This window comes from Talaromyces stipitatus, genomic scaffold, assembly GCF_000003125.1.
Source record: "Talaromyces stipitatus ATCC 10500 scf_1105507295523 genomic scaffold, whole genome shotgun sequence".
Classification (NCBI taxonomy): Eukaryota; Fungi; Ascomycota; class Eurotiomycetes; order Eurotiales; family Trichocomaceae; genus Talaromyces; species Talaromyces stipitatus.
This window is the reverse complement of record NW_002990113.1, coordinates 3,268,422-3,294,142: the sequence shown is the minus strand read 5'-3', so window position 1 is coordinate 3,294,142 and position 25,721 is coordinate 3,268,422. Positions and strand designations below refer to the sequence as shown.

At 45.8% G+C, this 25,721-nt stretch overlaps 7 protein-coding genes across 9 annotated transcripts, besides 1 other annotated feature; 4 read left to right on the top strand and 3 right to left on the bottom strand.

The window, feature by feature from the left end:
* Positions 1–234: 234 nt before the first annotated feature.
* TSTA_071370 (uncharacterized protein) lies at positions 235–2,006 on the top strand (the record flags this gene model as incomplete). The annotated part of the gene is made up of 2 exons (XM_002341086.1): positions 235–1,816; positions 1,844–2,006. The coding sequence occupies exons 1-2, from the start codon at positions 417–419 to the stop codon at positions 2,004–2,006; spliced, it is 1,563 nt and encodes a 520-aa protein (XP_002341127.1). The 5' UTR covers positions 235–416.
* Positions 2,007–2,320: 314 nt separating this feature from the next.
* Positions 2,321–3,648, bottom strand: TSTA_071360 (uncharacterized protein; the record flags this gene model as incomplete). Its single annotated transcript, XM_002341085.1, has 2 exons — positions 2,321–3,336; positions 3,402–3,648. The coding sequence occupies 2 exons, from the start codon at positions 3,646–3,648 to the stop codon at positions 2,321–2,323; spliced, it is 1,263 nt and encodes a 420-aa protein (XP_002341126.1).
* A 982-nt stretch (positions 3,649–4,630) lies between these two features.
* TSTA_071350 (uncharacterized protein) lies at positions 4,631–12,067 on the top strand (the record flags this gene model as incomplete). Its single annotated transcript, XM_002341084.1, has 6 exons — positions 4,631–6,098; positions 6,155–7,588; positions 7,647–7,983; positions 8,089–9,761; positions 9,816–10,586; positions 10,654–12,067. 6 exons carry the CDS (start codon positions 4,631–4,633, stop codon positions 11,970–11,972), a joined length of 7,002 nt encoding a protein of 2,333 aa, XP_002341125.1. The 3' UTR covers positions 11,973–12,067.
* Positions 12,068–13,766: 1,699 nt separating this feature from the next.
* Positions 13,767–15,172, bottom strand: TSTA_071340 (SUMO conjugating enzyme (UbcI), putative). Its single transcript, XM_002341083.1, has 4 exons — positions 14,781–15,172; positions 14,539–14,699; positions 14,434–14,457; positions 13,767–14,270 (listed from the first exon to the last, which is right to left on the bottom strand). Exons 1-4 carry the CDS (start codon positions 14,813–14,815, stop codon positions 14,017–14,019), a joined length of 474 nt encoding a protein of 157 aa, XP_002341124.1. The 5' UTR covers positions 14,816–15,172; the 3' UTR covers positions 13,767–14,016.
* A 352-nt stretch (positions 15,173–15,524) lies between these two features.
* On the bottom strand, positions 15,525–17,418 carry TSTA_071330 (G-patch DNA repair protein (Drt111), putative; the record flags this gene model as incomplete). The annotated part of the gene is made up of 5 exons (XM_002341082.1): positions 15,525–15,620; positions 15,694–15,786; positions 15,843–16,642; positions 16,695–17,144; positions 17,238–17,418. The coding sequence occupies 5 exons, from the start codon at positions 17,416–17,418 to the stop codon at positions 15,525–15,527; spliced, it is 1,620 nt and encodes a 539-aa protein (XP_002341123.1).
* A 399-nt stretch (positions 17,419–17,817) lies between these two features.
* Positions 17,818–19,577, top strand: TSTA_071320 (branched-chain amino acid aminotransferase, cytosolic). Of its 3 annotated transcripts, none has more exons than XM_002341080.1 (5): positions 17,818–17,871; positions 17,956–18,235; positions 18,297–18,594; positions 18,657–19,355; positions 19,435–19,577. In XM_002341080.1, the coding sequence occupies exons 2-5, from the start codon at positions 18,004–18,006 to the stop codon at positions 19,448–19,450; spliced, it is 1,245 nt and encodes a 414-aa protein (XP_002341121.1). In that variant the 5' UTR covers positions 17,818–17,871; positions 17,956–18,003; the 3' UTR covers positions 19,451–19,577. The 3 variants fall into 3 exon arrangements, with proteins under 3 accessions (XP_002341121.1, XP_002341120.1, XP_002341122.1); XM_002341079.1 differs by having other exon boundaries at positions 17,822–17,871; positions 17,973–18,235; XM_002341081.1 differs by having other exon boundaries at positions 17,822–18,235.
* A 1,123-nt stretch (positions 19,578–20,700) lies between these two features.
* Positions 20,701–20,734: a microsatellite.
* A 3,236-nt stretch (positions 20,735–23,970) lies between these two features.
* Positions 23,971–25,547, top strand: TSTA_071310 (uncharacterized protein). The gene is made up of 3 exons (XM_002341078.1): positions 23,971–24,387; positions 24,438–25,078; positions 25,185–25,547. The coding sequence occupies exons 1-3, from the start codon at positions 24,168–24,170 to the stop codon at positions 25,314–25,316; spliced, it is 993 nt and encodes a 330-aa protein (XP_002341119.1). The 5' UTR covers positions 23,971–24,167; the 3' UTR covers positions 25,317–25,547.
* The last annotated feature ends 174 nt before the right edge of the window (positions 25,548–25,721 follow it).

Sequence of the window (25,721 nt, the reverse complement as noted above, 5' to 3'; positions counted from 1 at the left end):
TTTGGCGTCGTCTTAGCTTCTTTTGAAGTAACATTGAGATTACTTTATCTTATCGACGACCCTAACTAGGCTGCTCCATCCAACATTCCAATAGAAGCGACACTCTTATCTCAACTACAGCAGCTCCAGTGTGAAAGATCATGATGGTCAATTTTCCCAGCAAACATACTGTATTCACATATGCATAACCTGTACGCACTCTATCGAACCATCATCTGTTGATCATAGAAATCATGGCCTACCCTGTCACCGCCCCAAGTCACGAAGGATCACATGATACTTCCGAGTCCTCGCCCTAGCTTCAAAATAGCCATGACAATAATAGAGGTCCATCCATTCCCTCAGAAACTCAGTACACCATACCTTCCAAGAGAAAAAGGTATATCATCGTGCTCCTTTGTGTATTTGCGTTCACAATGATGCTCGGCGACAACCTGCAGCCTGCAGCACTTATTCAAATATTCGAAGGCGTTATCTGTGATGACTATTATAAGGCACATCCATTGTCTTCGGCTTCAAATGCCACCTCCCCGACGCTGCAGTTGTGCAAGGTCCAGCCTGTGCAAAAGGAGCGTGCGCTGCTACGCGGCTTTCAGCAGTTCGTACCTCTCTTCCCCGCCCTGCTGTGCACTGTACCATACGGTCTTCTCGCAGAGCGGATTGGGCGAAAGCGTGTGCTCGTCCTTAGTGGTGCCGGGATCGTTGCCGCACTTTCATGGGTGCTAGCAGTTTGCTACTGGCGATTTATTTCAATTCGTTGGGTTTTGCTTTCGGGAGTCTTTCTCTTCATCGGCGGCGGTGACGCTGTTACTTCTAGTATGGTGCATGTCATGGTTACAGATACCGCAAGCCAGGCGGAGCGTGCGCAAATATTCCTATATCTCCATGCAGCTGATATGATTTCAGGCTTCTTTGGGCCTGCAATCAGCGCTCCGTTGATGGAGAAAGGACATACATGGGCTGTCCTACTACTTGCCGAGGGCGTACTTTTCTCGGGCGCATTCCTACTTACGCAATTCATCCCTGAAACGTTATATTTCAGGGACAAAACGTATAGTAGCCTGAAATCGATATCTGATCCTAGTTCTTCGCAAGCCACGACATCGTCTTCTTCGCGTGGCTCAGAATCACCAAGTACCAAAAAGAATTCTTTTTCCCGCAGGATATACCGGTTGTCGGTTCCTTATCTCAGCGTACTGACGTCAAACCGACAAGCCCTATTGCTCCTTCCAATTTTTGCTCCTCAGACCGCTGCCCGGGAGCTCTTCACCGTGATCGGTCTACAGTACTCTGACGCGAAGTTTTTCCTTTCCTATGCCCGGGGTAACGTACTACTATCGCTCTTTCAAGGCGCACAAGGCCTATTCGTGCTCGTCCTTCTTCCCTTAATAACCCGCACAATTGCCGAACCACGTGGTTGGAGTGCCTCGAGGCGCGACCGTCGATATGCCATTGTGTCTATTGCTATGACGGCATTCGGCCTTTTGGTAATAGGCCTTGCGCCGGTTTTGGCAGTTGAGGCATCGGGGCTGCTGCTGGTTGCACTTGGTAGCTGCACAACAGGGTTGTTAATGAGTCTGTTAGGTGGAGCGGTGCAGCCTAGCCAGGTGAGCACATTTTATAGTGCGGCGCTCACGCTAAGCATGATGACGCGGAGCGTAACAGGACCGGTAGCTAGTGCGCTCTTGGTAGTGGGTTTGGAGCTGGGGTGGAAATGGATGGGCATCCCGTTTGCAGCTATGGCGATGCTGATGGCTGGAGTAACGGTAGCAAGCGGATTCATTAGGATAGAGAAAGCGGAGGACGTGAGTGAAGAGTAGTGGCTACAATAGTGCCTTTTCAGTGATACTGAACTTGCCAAAGACAAGCCCTTGGGCGCTCGGACTGGATCCTTGGAAAAGTGTTCAATACTTCTGGCCCTGGCTCCTCTGTCAGGAGGGTTGGTTTTGCCAGGAGTTGACCTCTATGTGCATCGATTTTATACATACTGCAAAGGAAGAATGTAGATATAGGTCCTTGAGTGTATACTGATATAGAAGATCTATAGATAAGCCTGTTTCGGTCACTTTGGATTCAGATCATAGCTAGTCCTTTTCCGCGCACAACACTGGTTATGTTCAACGTCAATTCCCCGACTAGCTTCCCCTCGGCTCGGTCTGAATCGGGCCTTGGAAGAAAAACTCCTACTAGTGGATTAGAGAGTGCTGAGCGAGAATACCGATCTACAACAAAATTTTTAAATGGGATACATCATCTCTCAAAATTTTCAAAGTTATCTCGTGCAAAAATGGGATGGGGAAGCTAGATACATACATGAGGCTTATTCGGACCCCCAGATTGTGTTTATCAGAGAAGATGGCAACACGCCGTTAACCACTCCACCCGGCCTTCGTAGATTCAGTTCCTTCGCGTTCTCTTCATGTTCAATTTCAAGCTTTCCATCCTCTGTACTACGAGTGAAGGACACGACCATCTTCAGCAAAGTGGCAAACTTGACCAATTCTGGCTGATGGGATTCTTCCCACTGCTTTAATTCGTCCCGCACGTCCTGAACCCGAATGTCATCGAATGTACCAAACTTGTGGTATGCGAGAATGAAGTTGGGAATTTGTCTGATCCACAACCGAGCGGCCTCTTCTGAGAAGGTGTCAACGCCGCTTTTCTTTGCAGAACGCGTCTTTAAGTCAAAAATTGCACATTGTGGAACATAGCGACCCTTTTCTGAGATCTGGAGTGCGGTTGTCTCCGTGTCCGTGGTAACTGATGGTATGGGCGAGATTGTGGATGCTTCAATAGCCGATAAGAGGTCATCTGGCTCAATCTCGCTCTTGTTAGAGACGGACTCCTTCTGGATCCTCAAAGAGTCCGGGATCAAATCGGGCAAGTAGCCGTCCGCTTCGAAGCGCACTAAACAATTCATGCCCGCAAAGTCATACGTAATAAGCCGCTGGTGGGATTCAGATCTCCGGGCACTTTCACTCCACGTTGTGTATGATTCTGGAAAAGTGTGTCCATATCCTTGGACATTCGGAATAGTTTCAGTGGGTGAATTTTCTCTTCTGATGAAAAAGACTGTGTTTCCGACGACCTCGACCAGCATCCTGAACGGATTGCTTTGGCCACGTGTAAAGCGCAAAAGATTGCCCAATGTACTTCTACATCCCACGATATCCAACTCTTCAAGATGGAAATCTGGTTTGTCCATTCTTATTGCTCGTACCATTGGCTCCAGTGGATATGTGGGATATCGTGCCGCGTTCTTGTCCCGATAGTAAAGACCGGAGTCTGCTGGAAGCTTGGTTGGCTTAGATAAAGGAGTCCATGCTGGAGGTTCACCTGAAGGGAAAGGAATAGATAAGCTTTGGGCAACACATAATTTATTTCGGGACGGCCTATTTCACCTGGAACAAGGATTTCATGATCTGCTCCATTGAGCCAATTGTAGGATGTCAGATACTGCGCGTTGGTGATTTGAGGACAGTCCTGATCGTCAGTTTTGTGATTTTCAAGATCATCGTGTTGGATTGTTGCAAGGACATCACCCAATGGTGGAGCTGGAGTTGGAAGCACTGAGGGTTGCCGACTCCCTCTGCCATTTCTCCACCTACCACTGCTTCTTCCTCGACTTACTGTCAATCGGGAGGTCATGGCGTAAAGGAAATCAAGACTCCAATAACATAAGACTAGAGATGACTGTGAGTAGATGGTGAAGAGGTTTAAAACAGCATATGGGAAAATAAGCTGAGCGCGCCCTTTTATAAATATGTGACGGTGCCCGGGCTCTCATATGGTCTGTTTCGAGCAATCTAAGGATTAGAAAAGAAAGGCATCAACAAGGCAGAGTTGTACCGTACATGTTCATTTCACGCCATGACAGATATCTCAAGCAATATGCATATCAAAATGGCACCGCCGGTGTCCTAATGCAGCACCGAATAAACGCCCAGTTGATATCCTCCGAATCCAGTGGATGTCGCGTATCGATACAAACAATATACAGAAAGGACTTAGCCATATGCCCTGCCATCGGGGAAGTTCCGAACCAATGCAAATTCACGGCGTTACGATTATGCCTTCCTGCATGGATTCTGGTAGGCGCTTCGTACGAGATGTTGATTGCCGGGAATCGTGTTGTACCCCTGTCACTTCGCCACATCGTCTTGTTTGGGAATAACTGGCTCAGTTGCATTATAGGCTGCATAAATACCTGCTCAGCCTAATATTCTGTCTCGACTTTACATATGTATTGCGCCCCTCCTAGGCGGCGGAGATATTCATGCAACCGTACACAACACCAGAGCCAATGAATATAATCTAACTTACGGCAGGTATCTGGCAAATGGAAGGGTTTGCCCGGCGCTACGTATATGGGAACCGCTATCTTTCTTCCTCTAAGTCGACTTCACATATGAGAACTTTTGCCTTCTGCTCTTTGTTATATGGTTGTAGTGGAGCTTTTAGTTACCCTCACATTGTACCTTTGTTTTTGCTGTGATGTCAAGGCTGGGCGAAATCTGGGAACTACCGCTTGTGCTTTAGGCAAGCGTATTGATCTCATTTTATAAGAAAGCTTTCTCTTCTTTTTCAATATCTTCTGCTCCAAATCTACAGCTTTTCCTACTCTCTCAATATGTCTGCAAGTACCAGGTCGGGCCGACTGGCCAAATACTTGGGAGCCGTCCTTCGTGGGAAGCAGCAAGTCCAGAGTCTCAGCGACTTTAAGAGATTCATAGAAGCTATTCTGGACGATCAGGATCCTTGTGTTACTATTGAACGACTTGTCTCCAGCTCGAATGCTCTGGGTGCCCTTCGAAATGGCCTAAGATTCAATCTCACGCCCGCTTTTATTAACGAATATACATCGAGGTTTATCCAGTTTTTGAATAATCCAGAAGTCAAGATCCTTTGTAATGGAATTTTTCTTGAACAACTTCTTCTGATAATACTGGAACCTCGAACTCTCTGGAACGCGTTTGTGGAGGCATTTCGCAAGCGAAGACTGGATTACGATGCAACTCATGCCCTCTGTTGGCTGACAACAGAACTATTGTCATTGCCGACTTCATCAGCTGTGGATATTACAGCTGATGCGCAGACCATCATAAATGATGAATCGATTTTTACGTCGCCTTCGATCTCATTACGCAGTCTGGGGCATAAGATAAAGTACCTCATAGACATGAAGTCGTCTGCATCCGCCATCTCATCAGAAGACACAGCAGGTGGTCGGCATGATAATGATTTTCTTGATTTCCGTCAGATTGCTATTTTACCTACGGCAGATGAGATGGGGTGCTCCGAAAGGCCTTTCTATCGCCGTGTGGATGAGATCGCACAGTTAGCTGGAAACCAGCGTATCGCTGCGCATGTGGACAACCAGTTCCGACTTTTACGGGAGGACATGCTGTCCGGACTGCGAGATGATATACAGTTTGCAAGAGGCACAAAAAAGGGACGACGATCCGCTTTACGCCTAAAGGGCCTGTCTCTGACAAAAATCTCTTGTATTTCGGCAGATCTGCAACACCTTCACCCATGCACAGTTGGTGTCACTGCCAAGTCAGGGCTGGACAGGCTTAATGACATCTCTAAAGAAGATAGGAAAAACTTCCTAAAAAGTAATCCTAACTTTGTCAGACATCGAGCGTTTGGGTGCCTGTTACAGGACACAGAAATCGTGGCTTTTGCTACCATTGAAAGGAATATTGACGAGTTGATATCAACTCCGCCGGTAGTCATGCTACGAATTGCAGGAGAGGAGGCTCTAAGGAAATGTCTACTCTTCCTCAAGCTTTATGACAACGTGGAATTCTTGGTTGTTGAAACACCGACTTTTGCCTACCAGCCAATTTTGAGATGTCTACAAGAGAGGGCTGTGTTCCCTCTCACGGAAGAGTTATTTCTTTATGAAAGAGGTGAACCGGTGACAGAGTCAAGCCTGGCACCTATGCATGTGATCAATGAGTTGAAGGAGACATTCAGGCGGAATATTCAAGACATCCTACGAACCAACCAGCCCATTATATTGGATCAATCTCAGCTCGAGTCCCTATTATCGGGATTGGCTCAAAGGGTCAGTCTCATCCAAGGACCTCCAGGTACGAGAACTGCAGCAATTTATTTTTAGGCTCTGGATGCTGATAACTTCATATAGGTACCGGAAAGTCTTTTATTGGAGCCCTACTTGCCAAGGTCTTTCATGATCATTCTAAGGACAAAATCCTGGTGATGTGCTACACCAATCACGCTTTGGATCAGTTTTTGGAGGACCTGTTAGATATTGGCATTAATGCATCCTCAATTGTTCGACTTGGTTCGAAATGGACGCCCCGAACTCAGCCTCTGACCCTCAAAGCTCAAAAGACGACCAAACCAAGACCTCAGTCAACTTGGAACACCATGAGAGCGCTGCGGATCGAGGGAGATAATTTGCGCGAGACATTGAATAATTCTTTTACAAAATATCGGGTACTAGCAACAGATGCCTTGTCTATACTGGAGTATCTGGAGTTTGAAGAGCCCGAGTACTTTGAAGCTTTTGCCATACCTGAGGATGAAGATGGAATGAGTATAGTAGGCAAACAGGGAAAGGAAATCAGTAAAGATTACCTTTATTACTGTTGGGTTAAAGGACAATCACCAGATCCTTTTACTGAACTGATCCCAGATCAATATCGCAGCATATGGGCAGCAGAGCAGAGGGTCCGAGACGAGAAGCTTGAGTCCTGGAAGCGAGCTTTACTTAATGAACAAGCCGCCTCTCTGGCGGTGCAAATGGAACTCTTTGATAAGTGCCAGGAAAAGCTGTCCGCGGTCCTTGGCGAAAAGACGCGCGAAGTGCTGAAAGAAAAGCGAATAATCGGGTGCACGACAACGGCTGCGGCAATGTACTCTGATGAGATTCGATCCGCCTCCCCAGGGATTGTCCTCCTAGAAGAGGCAGGCGAAATTCTTGAGTCTCATGTTATTTCAGCGCTTTCTCCAGAGACCAAGCATTTAATAATGATTGGAGATCATTTGCAGCTCCGCCCAAAGATTAACAACTATGCTCTTAGCTTGGAGAAAGGGAATGGTTATGACCTCAACGTGTCTCTTTTTGAGAGGCTCATTCGCGCTGACTATCCACACACGACATTACTAAAGCAGCATCGAATGTGCCCAGAAATATCAAGTCTTGTACGCTCTCTTACCTACCCTGGGTTAGAAGACGACGACAAGACTAAAGCACGCCCCGAGCCTCGAGGACTGTGTGACCGTGTAATCTTCTTCAACCATTCGAATCCGGAAGCAAACTTCTTGGAAATTTCTGATCGGCGTGACGAAGAAGCAAAACAGTCCAAACAAAACATTTTCGAGGCAGAAATCGTCTTGAAGATTGTGAAGTATCTCGGACAGCAGGGTTACGGAACAGACAAGCTGGTTGTCCTCACACCGTATCTTGGTCAACTGTCGCTTCTGAGGCAGACTTTGAGCAAACAGAATGATCCAGTATTGAACGACCTTGATTCCTATGATCTTGTGCAAGCTGGTCTTCTATCACAGGCGGGAGCAAATCACTCTAAGCGACCGATCAAGCTCTCAACCATTGGTAAGTGCAAAATATCAATGGACGCTGTTCAACGTGTGTATCTAACTAATGATACTAGACAACTATCAAGGAGAAGAAAGCGAAATTGTAATAGCATCGTTGACGCGAAGTAATCAAAATGGCGACATAGGATTCATGGCTGCCCGGGAACGACTAAATGTGCTTCTTTCTCGTGCCCGAAATATCCTGATCATTGTGGGGAATTCAGAAACTTTTGTCTCTAGTCGAAAAGGGGAAAATTTTTGGAGACCGCTCATTGATCAACTCAAGGCCAGTGGTCATCTATATGATGGGTTGCCTGTTCGCTGTGAGCAGCACCCAAAGAAGACCGCCATACTTCGGACCAAAGAGGATTTCGACACAGAAACGCCAGACGGCGGGTGCGCGGCGTCTTGGTGAGTAAATTCTGAATCTATTATGTTTCTATATGTCACTTTAATTTCATTTGAAAGAAATATCCTTTTTTTGGGTTTATGACTGACCTTCGCTTGTATCGTTAGTGGCGTCAAGTTAAGCTGTGGAATCCACGAATGCCCGTCCAAGTGTCACCAGCTCGTCGACCACTCCAAGATGATTTGTAAAAAAGTTGTCAAGTGGAATTGCCCTCGCGGCCACACTTCGTCATTGCCATGTTCCATGGTCAAGGGTGCATGCCGCTTCTGTACCCAGGAAGATACCATAAAGAAGCGAAAGCATGAACGTGATCAAAAGCTCGAGGCAGAACGACAAAGGAAACAAACTGCCTACGCTCAGAAACTTGCCGAGCTTCAGGATGAAGCCTCTCACTTGAGACGTCTAAGAGGTGATGCATTTGCTGATGCGGAGTACGCTAAAGTTCTTAACCAGTATCGCGAGGAAATTGAGAGCTTGAAAAGTCCCCAACAGCCGGTCACAAATACAGTCAGCACCAAAAGTGCCGAGCTAAAGGATAGAAGATCAGGCTCTCCCGAGCCAGTAACCTCTGAGAATAATGCTGGGTACTCCAAAAACACCAAAACTCCTGAGGATAGACCCCGTGAGAAGCCGAAAGCCGAACAAACAATGCCGAATAATATACCATCAGAAGCCAAGGTTGAGTGGGATTACCAAAAGACTTATTTCAACTCCCAAAGCCTAGAAATTGACTCCTTGATGGATATGGTGGGATTGGAGACCGTCAAAGCAAAATTCTTGGACATCAAAGGGAAGGTAGACCTTTCCATTCGACAGAACGTTGATTTGAGCAACGAAAGATTTGGAACCGTGCTTCTCGGAAACCCTGGGACCGGCAAGACGACAGTTGCTCGGCTGTACGCTAAGTTTTTGGCAGAAGTAGGAATCATCCCCGGACACAAATTCGTTGAAACTACGGGCTCGAGACTCTCAAATGGCGGCGTATCGCAATGCCAGAAACTTATTGAAACGCTACTCAAAGGCGGCGGAGGGGCTATCTTTATTGATGAAGCTTATCAACTTGTTCAAGGTAACAACTTTGGCGGTAGCCAGGTTCTAGATTTTCTTCTGGCCGAAGTTGAGAATCTCACTGGAAAGATTGTCTTCATTCTTGCTGGATACCAGCGACCCATGGAGAAGTTCTTTGCCCACAACCCTGGACTTCCTAGCCGTTTCCCTCATGAACTTAAGTTTGAAGACTTTAACGATACGGAATTGATGCTTATTCTACAACGGTGGATTGAAAAGACGTACAAAAAGCAGATGAAAATCGATGGTGGGCCCGGTGGACTTTATTGCCGCATTGTTGCTCGGCGAATTGGGCGTGGCCGCGGACGTGAAGGATTCGCGAACGCGAGAGCCGTTGAAAATGCTATGACTAGGATCTCTGAACAACAGTCTAAGCGTGTGGTACGGGAAAGACGAAAGGGCACTGCGCGGGTTGACGATTTCTTCCTCGACAGAGAGGACATGATCGGTCCAGATCCTTCGCAAACACTAAAGTCATCCAAGGCATGGCAGAAGCTGCAGGCTATGATTGGGCTGGCCGAAGTTAAAAAGACTGTGGAGGCTCTAATAGATACAATTCAATACAACTATCGTCGCGAGATAGATGAGCAGCCTCTTGCTGAGTACAGCCTTAACAAGGTGTTTCTTGGAAACCCTGGAACAGGCAAAACTTCGGTTGCAAAAATTTATGGGCAAATCCTTGTTGATGTTGGGCTTCTATCCAATGGCGAAGGTATGCAAAAGATACAAACCTTCTGAATGTCTAATCTACTGACGAGTATCACAGTCATTGTGAAGAACCCATCTGATTTCGTAGGAAGCGTCATCGGAGAGTCCGAAAAGAACACAAAAGGCATTCTTGCGGCTACACTAGGGAAGGTCCTTGTCATAGATGAAGCCTATGGTCTCTTCGCTGGAGGAACTTCTGATGGTACAGGAGCTAGAAGTGACCAATACAGAAGCGCCGTTGTGGATACAATAGTAGCAGAAGTACAAAGCACACCTGGTGATGATAGATGTGTTCTCCTCCTGGGTTACAAGGACCAAATGCAGCAGATGTTCCAAAATGTCAACCCTGGTCTCAGTCGGCGTTTCCCCATGGATCAGGCTTTTGTCTTTGAAGACTTTACCGAGAAGGAGCTCAACATGATACTTGATCTGAAACTGAAAGAACAGGGATATGATATTACTGACCGTGCTCGCCGTGTCGTTTTGGAGATGCTGGAGCGCGCTCGGAATCGACCTCACTTTGGCAACGCTGGTGAGATTGATATTCTGCTTAACACAGCGAAAATGCATCATCAGAGACGGCTTTCCGTTAACAAAACTACGAGCCGGATTTCTGATGCTACTCTCGATGCTGTCGACTTTGATGAGAATTTTGATCGCGCGGAGAAAAGCCATAATAGTGTTTCAAAAATGTTTGAAGGCGTCATAGGATGTGAAAATATTGTCTCCAAGCTCGAGGGATATCAGCAGATGGTCAAAAGCCTTAAACAGCTGAACATGGATCCTCGCGAACAGGTGCCCTTTAACTTCATTTTTCGCGGACCTCCAGGTAAGCGAGGCTCACGGCACTATCGGCTAAATTGATACAAGGCAACTGACATTTGAAAACTGAATAGGAACTGGGAAGACAAGTACGGCTAGGAAGATGGGTCAAGTCTACTACGATATGGGACTTCTAGCTTCGAATGAGGTAGTTGAGACGTCAGCAACAGACTTCGTAGGCCAATACATTGGGCAAACAGGACCAAAGACGCAAAGTGCCCTAAAACGTGGTCTTGGCAAAGTCCTCTTTATAGACGAAGCATATCGTCTTGCTGAGGGGCACTTTGCTAAGGAAGCTATGGATGAGCTAGTGGATTGTATCACGAAGCCTAGATGGGCCGGGAAGCTGATTATCATACTGGCCGGATACGACGCAGATATAAATCGACTCATGTCCATCAATCCTGGTCTTACCAGTCGGTTCCCAGAGTCTCTACAGTTCCAATCTCTATCACCAAAAGAGTGTATCCAGCTACTCGATGAGCTCTTATCGAAGCAGAAAAACAACCTCCTCAAACAGTCGAACACAAAGTTCGATATCACCTGTTTGCATTGCTCGGACCCCGATCTTAGGGTAAAAATATCTCAGGGATTTGAGAGTCTGTCCAAAACTGCGAGCTGGGCCAATGCTAGAGACGTTGGGACATTGGCAAAGGCTATCTTTGGGAAAACCCTGAAGACGATGCAGGCCAGTACGGAAGAATTAATACTGAGAAGAGAAACAGTAATTGAGGAGCTCCAATCTATGATCACTGAGCGTCAGGGTCGTGAGGACTCCCAGGCAACAGGAGTCAATAGCAGCAAGGGAATGAAACTGCCGCTACGTACGGAATATCCGAACTCACCTGTGATCAACATTCCAGGCCAAAGCTCGAAACCAGATGCTGCATCCAATGTCGAGGCTAATAAACCAGTACAATCCAACCTCTCCCATCAAAATTTAATTTCTGGGCGTGATGCCGGTGTCACAGATGTGATTTGGCGACAGCTGGAGAAAGATAAAGCCATGATTGAAGCGAAAGAAAAGGAGTACTTGCGTTTGATGCAGGAAGAAAAGGAACAACAAAGGGAACTGCAGAGGAGAGAGAAAGAAGAGGGTAGAGTTGCCCGGGAAGTCGAGGAAGCAAAGCAGCAGAAAGATGAAGAGGGAAAAAAGCGTCATGAACAAGCACGGTTGCTGCATGAAATGGAACGCAGGAAGCAGGAAGAAATTGCACGGGAGCTTGAAAAGAAGCGGCAAGCCTTAGCTGAAGCTCAGCTTAAAGAGCAAGCTACTCAGGAAAAGCTTCGAAAAATGGGAGTTTGTGTTCAAGGATATCGCTGGATCAAACAAGCCAATGGGTATCGATGTGCGGGTGGCGCTCATTGGGTCTCGAATGCACAGCTTCAATGATCTTCGCCCGAACCAGCATTAGTGAGTCGAGTATTGTCCTTATATGGCTGTGTCATTCTTTTGCATTACTTCTGAGTACCTGGGTAGTGTTGTAATATGGGCATTTTACGAAATATGTTATGAGCTACTAGGAACCTTGTAATCAAGGTAACGACGCATATGACACCTGGGCATCAGATAAACAATATAATGGAAACAGCGTATCTTGACATAATAATAATATTCCTTATCACTCTTTGGTTGAAAGACTAAAGAATATTCGGCTTCTATCGTGTTTATCAGTGGATTCAAAATTGTATACCTAGGAATTACTAGAAAAGGCAATTTATCTTCACGTTAGGGCTCGTCCATTCCAGCCCTAACTACATGTACGGGTGCATGTCTTGGGGTTTTCTACGCCCTAAATGTCCACGACTGCTCACTTAGTCGCCTTCATAAATAACAATCAATTGAATACGATATGACAAACTTGCATGACCATGCTCACGTGGCTGATGTCCAAGTAAGCATAGTCTAGATGTCGGAGTACATACGCAGAATCCGCTGTGGATAATTACAACCTAATTAGAACTATTTGTACGGAATGGTCTCTGCTGGTACCGATTAATGCATGTGGTTTAATCAAAATATCGAATAGCTCTCGATGTGTCTGGCGCCGGCTCCTTTAGTAGGGATAACTCACAAGTGTTCATATGTATGCTGTTCGCAGTACTTATACTTGTACCACTGACAACATGCATTGGTATTTGCATAGTCAATACTCTGTATTCTGATAGGTTGTAGATAGTTATAGATAGCATGATGTACGACGATTGACCAGAAACCAACAATCAAAGGAATATTGGACCTTTGGAGTTATGCCTATATTCTTTCTTAATACTATCATTATGAAAAGTATACACGTGTTGCAGAGCTTTCACATCAAAATGTCCTCTAACACTGCACAAGCCCAGTCTACTGAGTCGGCTCAGGAGGTAACTCTTTCTAAAATTTCTTCAATTAGGAAGTGAAACCGGAAACTAAAGGATTGATATCCATCACGCTAGCCTAGCGAAAATGAAACGATTGTGGAGGTTCCTTTCAATAATGACCAGTTGATGGCCTTGAATTCACTCCTTATGACGTTGATTAATCACAGAACTACCACTGGAATGTTAGTGAGGGCCACATTACGCTTTGCTGCGCCAGTTATCGAGATGAAGTCTAATTTTATCTTCCCTTTCTTTCCCCGAAGCCAAGTAGATTGTGTTTCTCAGCTGTAGGATCGAGAGTGTCATATCGCTGGTGGGGAAGGTGGTGTACAAGCTCCACTGGGTGAAACAGGACGAGGAGACGGAGGAAGAACGGAAAGCTTTACAGTTGATCTTACAGTTGATGGCAGTGATATTTTGAACTTTTAAATCTGTGGGACACATGCTTGTTGACCATCACCTCTAACACTGAATTCAATTCACAATCCTTATGTTGTATAAGAGAGTATTGCCAGTGCGGAACGCTTCATACTGCAAATCGTACATACTTTCCCAATTCATTCCCGCTGGTGTCTCGGGGGGTTCGATCTACTTCATCAGGAGGGAGTAGTGCAGAGGCCGCGAGAATGGCTTATCACCAGGCTGATCAACATGTCTTTTATGTAACCGCTGCAGATTTCACGATCTGGTTTTGTTTGGACTTGGGGTCAGGTTGAAGAGTGTCGAATGGGATCCTGTGACTTTGGGAACTTGAGTACTTACCCTCTAATTTTCATGAAGTTATATTGAAACTATAGAAAAACAGTATAGAGCCTTAGAACACCTTGGAAATAAGCCATATGTCCGATTGGATGGTCATAAAATTCTCCTAATGTATGTTTTGCACGCCACCTCGTCCCCTCTGGAAATGCCCATGTAATGCCAAATTGAAGAGTGTATTGAAATATCACAAAAAATACTCCTCCAAACACCAGTACTGAACGTGATTGATATCATGAGGAAAATAACGAAATGAGGCTGAATGTGAAAAAGAGGATGCCCTTGGTCAACGCTATTGCAATGATGGTTTGTTTCTATGGCGCAGGGTTCTCGCGGACAACCTGGCGGACTTTCTTCTCGTAAGCAGCGCGATCCTTTTTGAAGAGATTGTATGCATCGGCCTGCGCTGGTGACTCGGGGTTGGGATCATCTAGTAAATCTTGTACACCTATAAGGATTTCTTTGATTGTAATAGCGGGGCGCCATGCTTCCTCTTCGTTCAAGATTGAAAGGCAAACGGTGCCGGAGGGGTAGACGTTGGGATGAAACAAAGGTGGAACGAATTTGCCTGTACAAGAATTTCCATCAGTATTCATAATCAAGAGGTTGTATAAGTGACGACGAAAATGGTCTTGACGAAAGTTGTCGACGGGGATAAGGATAGGAAGCGGGGCGCACCAGGCCAAATTAAAAGAATTTGGCAACAACACGAGCGAGAGTACTCAACGAACATTTTGGAGGCTTGGTGGGGTATTCTAGGTTAAGTAAGTAGAGTTAGCGCATAGTCTCAAGTTATGCCCATGAGGCTAGTAGATATAGAACCAGGAAAGACGAACCTTCGGGAAAGATTAGATGAAGCTTGAATAACCCTCCTTCCCATAAAGTACCCGATTTACCAGGGATGCCACACTCCCAGTTCTTCATGTCTAAGACGCCTTGTGCATTTCGATTAGGTTTGGCATAGAAACCGAAGGGGTGATCTTTGCGCCATTGCTTCCTGCATTCAGTGCATTGTAAGCATGTAAACATCAACTACTAAGATAAAATGGTCATGTGACAAGTGAAATGATGAAATTACCTCTCCTCAGTAAGGCGATTAAGACAGAGACTCATTTTCAGATGGGTTCACTTAATTTTAGTATGAGTGGTTTGTTTTTCAACTTCTGGTGTAGAGCTAGCGGAACCGGTGTTGATGCGCGAAAGAGAGAGTGATAGTCGAAGCCTCAACGACTATGCAGTACTGGCGAGGTGAAGTTGAAGTGACAAATAATCAGATCTCCAAAAGAAAATTGTAGATTGACGGAGCGGGTTGACGGGAAAGATCTGAGCGAAGATTCGATATCGCAACTTGGACTGAGGAGTGAAGCGGCGTTGATTTGGAAGAGATTGCTGAGAATTTCTGCGCTGAGCCGAGTGGTAGACGTCCCAGCAGTCAAGGGTGAACGAGGGTTCTGTATGAGAGTGAGGGATGTAAAAGAGTTAAAATTGTCGGAGAGGCGCCGTAGAGGAGGAGAGTTGAGCTCGGGCCAATCAGGTTTACCCCACGCTCCGACCAGCACTCACTTATGATGTGATGTCACGTGGTCTGAAAACGAAAGACAAACGAAGCAAATATTTCTCATATTGGCTACAGACAGAGTAGAATAAAATTTTTAAATGAGGGAATAGCATTGTTAGAAAAATGACAGGGTATTCAATAGCTTGATTATGGTTCCGTATATACACTCCAAGATCGTAAAGGCAACACTAAAAAGACCAACAAGCTGAGCTTTAGGATCGGACATTGAAAAGGTTGACCAGACATGAGGAAAGCGAGGTACGGTCATTGATATATACCATTCTCAAACTTCTCAGTGTCGTAGAATCTGGCAGTGATCTTGTTCCCATTAAACATTCGTCCCTCCAGCGCATTAACAGCCTGAACCACGGATTAGCAACCATTCAAAGCGGAAGTGAATTAAGTCAGTCTGTAAGATAGTTTTTCTACTTACTCGTAAGGCTGATAACTGAGCAGTAAACTTGACAAACACTGGGATGCGATCATTGCTTTGTCGATGGATAAAGACTCTCTCGACACGGCCATACTTAAGTTTATTTTAGCACTTCCTCTGTTTTCCACTGCACAATGATAAACGCATACCTTTTCATTGCATTCCTCCCCAATCTCTTGCATAAGTCCACCATTTTGGCTGTTGTCCAATTCAGTCGCCAAATCCATACCGTCAAGCATTCCATACAGCACAATGACTTCGCTCATGGGACCAAATTTTCCTTCCTCCTCGTTCTTCTTCTTGCTAGCAATGATCTTTCCGCGACCTGCAGGCGTAGCAAACCCGCCACCCTCAGAATCCGGCTTTTTCTTCTGCTTCTCTACCTTGACTTGTAACGGGTTAACAATTCCGGTACCGGAAGCACCCAGACCAGATCCCTTGGTCCAGCCATATTTCGCCATGAGACGTTCGGCAAAGCCCTTTTGTCCAGGTCGTAGGGACCGAGGAGCATCTTCCCCATCATCCTGGACTGGCTCTTCTTTGGCCATAACAGCTTCGAGCTCCTCTTCAGTCGCCGGTATATCTTCTGGTGCAGGGGGTAATGTATACCGGACTGGTGCGCGCGATATCGTAGCTGAAGCAGGTTGGAAAGCTGACAGTGATGGTTTCACAGGGACCTGGGGTTGTTCGTGGGGTGGAGGAGGCGGTTGTTGCTGGCTCATCTGGAGCCTACGTGCATATGCGTCGTCTCCCGTAGCTTCATTCGGTATCACAGCTGGCGGAGGTGGAGGCTGGTATTCTACATCTTCCATCTCAGCTTCATTGTCCTCTGTGGTCTTCTGCAGACGCTGTGCGTATGCGTCTTCATCACTTCCGTGGGATAAGGGCTTCGAGGCATCGTTGAGATTAGGTGGCGGTACGAAGTTATAAGAAGGGGGAGCAAATTGTCCTGTAGCTACTCGTTAGTAGACCATCGTAATTTAACAAGCTATAAAACTTACGGTTCCGTGGCGGTGGAGATTCGTTGTCACTATCAAAGTCACTGCTGCGCCGTCTGGCCATACGATGCGCATACAACCGGTCCTTCCATTCTCTCACTTCGCGTATTTTCTCGTCGCTCCTCTTGTATTCCTCATAATTGTTCGGTCTCGACGGGTCATAGATGTCATCCCAGTTAGTGATCGTTTCAGGCCCTTCTCGATTCTTCTTCCGCTTCTTGCGACCACCACGTTGTCGTTTTTCCCGTCCATAGAAGCCATTCACATCGTCATCATCGGCTGTCGAGGCCCAATCGGCGAGCGTCGACTTGACCTGCGAGCGCGTAGATGAAGCGCCGGCCGAGCTCGCATTTCCAAGCGCATGGGCTGTCGACGGTGGTTTTGGGATAGGTTTCGCTCTGGGCTTCTGATTCGGAAGCTGTGGTCTCTTTATGGGTTGAAATCGTAAAGATGCTAGAGTTTCGTAAGACAGGAAGCGCCAACACACATGTGAGCAATCATAACGTAACAATCATCGCGGATAAATCAGAAAGGGTAATGCGCTACCGGCACTCTTTTGCTGCTTATCTGTAGCAGTGTCGTCTGTGTCTGTGGCTGGCTCGGAGCTCTGCGTGAAGAGAACTGGAGCTTTGGATATTGTTCCCGAGGCAGCAGAACTCTCAGAAGCTGGATCTAGAAGATTTGCGTACAGCGAGAGTCCCCCTTTCTTGGGTGGTTGACTGGACATATTGAGATTTATGTGAGATTCAAAGATATTCAAACAGCGTTCATATCTAAAGGAGTAGAGGGAGTTGCGACAACTTGTTGTATCCGGAAAGTGACTGCAGACTTGGCATGTTTGCCGTGTTTGCATATGAGATTTCAACTCCGACTGACTGCAGTTTGCCTATAGAGCTTAAATGACTGCACAGCACAATTATACCTATGGACTAATTTCAAACTGTTCTGAGATAGTTACAGGTCATCAATTAGACTTCTACCATCATATTTGCTATGCTGTAAGTGAAGCTATACAGATAGATTGACAAAGGCTGGAATCGGCCCGCGACAAGCCGCTCCGATCATCGGCTCGGTCCAGTCATCGAGCTGTGACACAGGGCGGGAAAAAATAATATCCCATTCACTTGGCTATGACACACCGTGTGTTTTCCCAGTCATTGACCCTTTGAGATTGTGGATTGTGAGTCACTGATAAGAGCTCAGCTGCTCTTTTTGGTCTGCTAATAAGAAGCAGTGCCATCGTCTGAAGCTGACTGATCCATAGCTAATTTTCCAACTCAGCCCCAAGTCTTCGCCGCACAGGAAAGAAAAGATGAGGCTCTCAAATCAACTGATGCGCAACACATTGTTGCGCACAAGCAAAACACGGTATACAGCATCATCGCTCAGTTCCTCGCTATGGAAGAGGTCATATAGCATTAAGCCTATTTCCGCGTCAACGGAGCTCCCAGCTCTCGATCCCTCCAAGCTCGAAATTACGAAGACCACCACCCCCAAGGACTTGACACCGAATAGTCAATTGCAGTTTGGCAAGACATTTACGGGTAAGCAGAATATGGAGATACTATGAAAGATGTTTATACTGACTCAATTGCCCGACTACAGATCATATGCTCACAATGGAATGGACTGCTACCGACGGATGGCTGACTCCTCGCATTGTCCCCTACCAAAACCTCAGCCTTGATCCCGCGACCTGCGTTTTCCACTACGCCTTTGAGTGCTTCGAAGGTATGAAGGCTTATAAAGACAAGGATGGCAAGATTCGTCTGTTCCGTCCCGACAAGAATATGGAGCGTCTCAACAAGTCGTCTGCTCGCATTGCTCTTCCTACTTTTAATGGTGACAGTCTTACCAAGCTCATTGCAGAGTTTACAAAGCTGGAGAGCCGATTCATTCCTAAGTGAGTACTTTTTGTCAAACGTGGGCAGATTTCGGACGATGGTCACTAACTGCATTGTGTAGTGAAAAGGGATATTCCCTATATCTAAGACCTACGATGATTGGTACCCAGAAGACCATCGGAGTTGGACCACCAGGATCAGCTCTTCTATTCGTGATTGCCAGTCCTGTCGGCCCTTACTATCCCACTGGATTTAAGGCTGTGTCTTTGGAAGCCACTGATTACGCAGTACGTGCCTGGCCGGGCGGTGTTGGTGACAAGAAACTTGGTGCCAACTATGCACCTTGCATTGTTCCTCAACAAGAGGCCGCCTCCCGCGGTTTCCAGCAGAACTTGTGGCTTTTCGGCGAGGAGGAATACGTCACTGAAGTCGGTACCATGAACCTCTTCATGGCCATCAAAAACAAGGAGACTGGATTGAAGGAGCTCTTGACTGCGCCTTTGGACGGAACGATTCTGGAAGGTGTCACGAGAGACACTGTTCTTGCACTTGCGCGGGAGAGATTGGTGCCCGAGGGCTGGGTTGTCTCTGAACGTAAAGTGCGCATGTCAGAGGTTGCTGAGGCAGCTACTGAGGGACGGTTATTGGAAGTCTTTGGCTCTGGCACAGCAGCTATTGTTAGCCCCGTTCGCAAGATTAGTTATAAGGGTCAATTGGTGGATTGTGGATTGCAGGAGAATGAGGAAGCTGGTGAGATTGCTCTTCGTATGAAGAACTGGATCGAGGGTATCCAGTACGGCGAGGAGAAGCATCCTTGGAGGTAAGTCGCTTCATTCCTTCCTTTGTCTTCAGAGGCTTTCTACTTGGTTAATAAAAACAAAGCTAACATATCCTTTTAGTTATGTCGTTGAGTAAATATTTTTCACTGCGATATATCATTGGACTTACCATACTTGGAGCATTTTGGAGTTTGTAATTTACGGCTTTAACCAACTGGCAAAGAAAAATTTGAGAATAAAAGAGAATTGTGAACCCATTTTCAAAGTTTCCCTGGTATAGTAACAAAACAGTTGGAATTCGAGATTGAAAATAAGAGAGAGTTGGAATACCTTGGTACATTCCCTTAGCGCCAGGCAAAATCCACCTCGTCTCACGTCGGCATCCTGCGTCAAGGCCCATAAACCATTCTTAGTGCATAGTTAAGTTATGAGGTTATGTTCAGTTGGGTATCTCAGTCGGGCAATACACCGAGGTAATCGTCAACATCTGGGAATTGGTTCTTTGTCTCTCGTCTGTGCTGGAGGTCAGGGACGTAGTAACATCCCTCTTTCCTGTCCTGATGGCCAACGTCGACTATGTTTGTGTAGGTAGCTCAAGCCTTGTGAGAGAGTATTCAAGTGTCCTATTGAAAGAAGAGGCGGAATTGATGCCGGTCTGCGGCCGTTATCAAGCCGTCTTCGTGCTTCTGGTCTTGTATAGGTGAAACTTCCATGGTTTAACTGAGACTACACCGCCGGGGCCCATGGCAATTTGCTTACATAGCTAGACTTCGATATGTATAACTATACTAGGTAGGTTCTAATAGTATAACGATATGCAGATAATGATAGCTTCATCTCTCTCCTCCTGCGGAAACTACCCGATTTCCCGATGGCTTCCTATACCAGTGACAGACTAAGGTTGGTTTGCATTAGAATGTTGCATTAGAACGTTGATAGTGGCTCGGAGACTTGACTCCCTTGTGGTGTTGCTGTCAGTTTGTTTTACTCTCAAAGTTTGAGGCCCTCTTGGGCAGATGAAAGGGTATCAACAGCAATAGACCAAAAAAATAGACCACAGAAAGCTCATCCAACGTTCTGAATTATCTCCGAGTCAACGAATACATAGTGTACTATCATTGTATCTTGATATTCAGAGAGTACGTAATCTTCAGAGATCTTGGAGGCTGGCGCAGCTTGCAGTCAGTACCACACAATTGCGAAAACAAGAATCTTATTGACTCCAGGTAAGTGAAAAGGAGTGAGTGAGCCGTGACGGAGTGTATTAAGTACGGCGGAGGTAAACAGCTTACTCTCCGCATGAGTGATAGATAAGAGTTTCAACACATCACACGATTCTTTTCTGTGAATGACCAGCTCGGACACCATGACTTAGCATTTTATGCCAAAAAAAAAAAAAAAAAAAAAAAAGGAATAAAAATAAGTTGAAACCACGTAGCCTCTTTCTTGGCATTTCCTGCTAAGTGTTCGTATGTTTCCAAAGTGAGAATCAAGGAAATACGGAGCAGCACATCGGCATCAAGCCGATTCTGATGAAAATGTCACTATGATTGGTTGTGAAATAGGGCTGAAAAGAATAACTTTTGAATAACTTTATCAGGATTACAAATATATTGTAGAGCTGGCGCAGCCTGGGATACGTAGGATATCGCGCGATTTTGCATGCCATGAAATACAGGGATCGAGGATTCAGGTAGCTGCAGAGCCTGCAGTAGTCCGACCCTTATCAAACTAGTATCTTCTAAGATTGTCGCCAAAATCTAGCATGAATATGCGAAGGTCCGGCTAAACTAAAAATAATACGAGATCCGCTTGAAGTTGACCCCAAACTCTACTCGGTATTTGACCTACTGCCAAATACAGTTAGAACATACTTCGTATAAGCAGATTGCATTAGTTGGAGCGCAACTTACTTTATCGAATACGTAGTATTCTCTTGTTGTAGCTTTCTAGGTACATATTGTAGTCTATGCAATTGCGAGGAAAGACTCAACGGGCAATCCTGTAGTTAACAAACATCTAGCTCATGTATTACTCCGTGACAAGTCCGTGGCGGAATCGGATAACAACCTCATAGCTATGTGATGGCTGCATCTGACTCATCTGATTCTATGGGAAGCAACGGAATAGTCTACCTTAACAGCCGACAATGGAGTTCAAATACAAATTCTGCTCGGGTATCCGGCCCTTCAGAGTTCATACTGATGGCTAGATGTATGTGGGGGCCGGTATAGTGGAGGGAAAGAGTTGAAGAATTTAAGGGTCTGACTTTGAACTTTGTTGACCCTAGTGTTATACCTCTAGCTTGAAGTCAAATCTTGAAATCAGAAGAGATGCCTAACAGCCAAGTTTGTTCAATTGCGTTTTGTGGACGTTATCAATGTAACAGTTCCGTGCCTAGGCAGCCACTCCTAGATTACGCGAATCCTTTCGAGACAAATGAACGAACAACCCAATCACAGCCATAGATTCAGTCCGTGCTAATCCCATCGGCACTCACGGTACACGGACGCTCCGTTACAGCGTACATAACAGCCGTGACTCCGTCAGCCTGTGGGTGACTTCTAGTGCTAACTTAAAGCGCGAGGAAACTAATCTGTTCTACTACTAGTACGAACTCTTTTGACGCCCCCATTCTACGGAGTACATCATTCTCTTTTGAAGAGCGCGGGATGATATTCTGTCATGAGAGTCTAACCATCTAAGGCATAGCTATTAGGCTAAATACGAGGATCTCTTCAGCCTCACATACTTTTATTCAAGCGTGGCTCTCGACAGAAAATTATGGATAATCTCACCGTAAAATCAGTGTCACCATCCCTCCGACATGAGTTTCGCCCTCAATTGGAACAGTACCTTTTACGGGATCAGTCTCCATCTTGGTACTCGGAAAAGTTGGTCGATTAGATGATATGAGTTCGCCCGGCTCTCTTCTTGTTGTATTGTTCATTGCTGAGACGTTAAGTACGTACCAGTGTTTCCGAAAACATGAAACAGTGCGTTGACAACGCACCGAGTGATTCAATCAAATGATCCACATAATTGGCTAAATTGGTATAAGCGTAAGCAGTTGTGTCATGCAACCACAACCTGAATTGGTCTGGGTGGCTGTCATGGAGAACAGTTCAGATATGAACAACAAGCGTAACAGCTATCCAAGGCGATGTGATACGCACTTATACGTAGTTCCACGAACTCGAAACATGTACTCCATAACTTAGAGCATAAAAATAGAAAAGCAGAATCGGCACGTTGCAACTGATTTTTTTTCCTATTTTGGAAATTATCACCCCATGTTTCAAGATGGGCCCATTCTGCGTCGGCAAGCTAGTCTGGTTAGGGTCTAGGGTTTACCGGTTTTATCGGATTTCGGAATTAGTCTTTTAGGGACCGCCCCACTCATCTAGCTTCTAGAAAGCGAAGAACGTACGGAATACGTCCACGTGAAGTGCTCCGTATTCCGGTTACCGTATTATGCTTTTGTCGAAGTACTATCTTATACCTACGGTAATACTATTGTGATGCTCATGTCTGGGCAGTCGGCTCGACTCTATAACAGGGCATCATCACTTCCCAGGCTGGACCGCTCCAGTTTTGGCTAGTCAAGTATGCTTTAACTACACATGTTTGTAAGCATACTCACCTTCACAATACTGATTGGATAAAGTGCAGGGAGTGGAATCTAAAGATCCCGGTATCCATAGTAGTACGTGCCCAGCAGTTCCTGCCGGAAGATTGGAGCTACGGAAATTTTGCCATCTATCGTCAGTTATCTGTCATGGCGTATAGACTATGGCATCTGCCGGCCTTGTGTAGCGCGCTTAAAGATTGACCATTACGAAGTAGATACCTAGTGGAAAGCTTAAAACAGATACTAGTATCAGTAAATCTTGATAGAGCGAGAATAAAAGCATTTCTAGCCCCAAGTACGCTAAGCCGCCGGCCGTGCAACGCGTAATGTTGGGAGAGGATCAGTCCGGTTTCTAACGTTATTGGCTAACTATCCCCGTGCTCAGACTTTTAGTCGTCTCAACTAGGTAGTAAGTACTAGGTAACTACGTCGTAGACTCGAAGGTTAAAACTTAATACACAAAACGATGGACTTTTGTGGCAATTGCAGCTAAACAGGGCCCCTCTACTTTAGTTTGGTGTTGGACAAGGTATTAAAGGTAACAAGCGAAGAGTGAATGATGAAGCTGAAACTATAGCGCTGGCGTAGCTGAAGAGTTTTTAGCCGGTTAGGTAATTTAGCATCTGTTGTCGACGTGCAGGGCATATTAAGTTACATAGCTAGAACCTTGAAACAAATAACTTTAACTTCGTAAATAAATAGTTACATTCAACGCATGGCAGACCACTATTTGAAATATACAATAACGTATTTTGCTAAGAATCATATACGAAGCGGATGTATCACCATCCGACAAGTAGGCAAATGACTCAAGCAAGAGAGAAAAAGCAAACAATGGGATTGAATGCCGGTGAATCTTAACACAGCCATGTTCAATGCAAGAAACGTTATTTGGCTCTAGCCCAAACAGCCCACACAGCATTGGGTAATCGGTAGTGGCCATACGCTCCGTATCTAACGGCCTCGCTAGTTGATCAAAACTTAATATACCCTCTTGATCCTTTATCTGTCGCATTACCTACATTATCGCAAAATTGTCCTACTTAGGCTCATAGCCGTGCTTCTATTTATTATCTTACCTCATACTTACAGAGAGCTTGAGGTCATCACACTTGTTGGATGAGAGCTCGCTTTTCATTTGAAATCCACAAACTCTTCAAACGTCGCCGGTGAACCGCATAGTCATTCTCATCAATCAACCAACTTGTACGCAACAACCATAATGGATCGAACGGGTCTTCAAGGATACAGCTACCAGTCTTACCCAATAGTTACTACCGGGCCACCGGCAGCAGATATGACCGCTACCTCGATATTCACATTACATCAGGGAACAAGCAGTGCTTTCAGTCCCAGTGCGCATCCTAATGAAGATTGGACCAAGATTTCAGATCTAGCAGAAAGACGTCGGATTCAGAATCGAATTGCTCAGCGTAACTACCGTAAGTGATCGATGCCGAGAGTAATGGGAGACTGCGCTGATAGGTCATAGGCAAGAGATTAAAGCGCCGCCTAGAGGATCTTGAGCGTAGAGCTGCATCAACTTCCACATCTCCCGAACCGTCGCAAGCAGAGACGACCCAAGAATCCAAGTCTGCGACTAAAAGGCCTCAGGCCCCCAAGGCCAACAGTACCACGACTCGCAAAAAGAGATTGTCAGCGGCAGAATCAAAGAATAAGAGCTGGAATTTATCTCATAGTCCGTTTCCGCTGCAACAATCTCAGACATACGGCACCATGTCCGAAGAGCGCGGCGTTAGCAGTAGCGTTTATACCGACCAACTCAACTCGCCACAAATACCTGCTTCATCACCACCTGATTCATTCTTCTACCCACCATATCCTTCTTATCAAGAGGTATATGATCATAACAGCTCTTACCAATCGCCGCAACCCCTTCATGCATTTCCGACCATTCCGCAATCTCACTATGGAGAATTTGCGGGGCAAGGGACTTCTCAGCAGCCGTTAGGTCATTTGAGCCAACATCCGTTAGCTTCCAACCTACAACCTGTTAAGCAGATGAATGCTTTCTCTGAGGAGCAGGACCTCAACCCTCTGTACGTCAACTACGTTTCACTCAGCGGTCTAGAGGCACCACTTCACCAACCTCAATATAACCAGCAATCGCAGGTAAATAATTCCTCTCCCTACCTTCATTTCTGTCTGAACAGCACTGTGTCCTTTTGAAGAAGAAATATTCTAACAAGTTTATCTTGAAGCTGACGGACACCAACAGACACCGCCACTTACCAATACCTACCCAGACAGGTACTCCACGTCAACCTCCTCCATCGGGTCGCTCAGCGAACACTTTCCGTTGACTCTAGAGCATGCAATTTCGTCTCCGAGTCATATAACTATTCATTGAGAATTTATATTATCCGCTAGAGATACGGCACGTTAGTAGAAAAAAGTGATCAACCTGCATTAAATGGCGTTATTACCTTAGAGGGTTCCAGGTTAAGAGCGGAGATTGTGCTTCTAGTATTGATATATGTTTGAGGAGACTACGGGAACAACGAACACGTTATAGAGTAAGCTTCCTGTATTATTCAATGACTGAAACTGTCTATATACATCAAGTTGGCGTTTTTTGTACACTGATTGCACCATATAACCAATTTCGCTAAACCATAACCGAGTTCAGCGCGTTTGACACCGACCACAGCTCAACGGGGATCAGGGAAAGTATTTCCTCAGTAGTCAGATCAAATAAAATTATTAAAGCTGGGATCTCAACCCATCGAACAGTAAAAGCTGGCTGAGCGTCGTA

What these genes read in the sequence shown, in the direction of transcription:
- TSTA_071340 (XM_002341083.1), bottom strand. Translation starts at nt 14,815, where the DNA reads ATGAGTCTCTGTCTTAATCGCCTTACTGAGGAGAG. An exon ending in TCATCTAATCTTTCCCGAAG is followed by an intron (nt 14,458 to 14,538) that starts GTTCGTCTTTCC and finishes TACTTAACCTAG; the next exon opens with AATACCCCACCAAGCCTCCA. An exon ending in CCCCACCAAGCCTCCAAAAT is followed by an intron (nt 14,271 to 14,433) that starts GTTCGTTGAGTA and finishes ATTCTTGTACAG; the next exon opens with GCAAATTCGTTCCACCTTTG.
- TSTA_071320 (XM_002341080.1), top strand. Translation starts at nt 18,004, where the DNA reads ATGAGGCTCTCAAATCAACTGATGCGCAACACATTGTTGCGCACAAGC. An exon ending in GTTTGGCAAGACATTTACGG is followed by an intron (nt 18,236 to 18,296) that starts GTAAGCAGAATA and finishes GCCCGACTACAG; the next exon opens with ATCATATGCTCACAATGGAA. An exon ending in GAGAGCCGATTCATTCCTAA is followed by an intron (nt 18,595 to 18,656) that starts GTGAGTACTTTT and finishes TGCATTGTGTAG; the next exon opens with TGAAAAGGGATATTCCCTAT.
- TSTA_071310 (XM_002341078.1), top strand. Translation starts at nt 24,168, where the DNA reads ATGGATCGAACGGGTCTTCAAGGATACAGCTACCAGTCTTACCCAATA. An exon ending in AATTGCTCAGCGTAACTACC is followed by an intron (nt 24,388 to 24,437) that starts GTAAGTGATCGA and finishes GATAGGTCATAG; the next exon opens with GCAAGAGATTAAAGCGCCGC. An exon ending in AATATAACCAGCAATCGCAG is followed by an intron (nt 25,079 to 25,184) that starts GTAAATAATTCC and finishes GGACACCAACAG; the next exon opens with ACACCGCCACTTACCAATAC.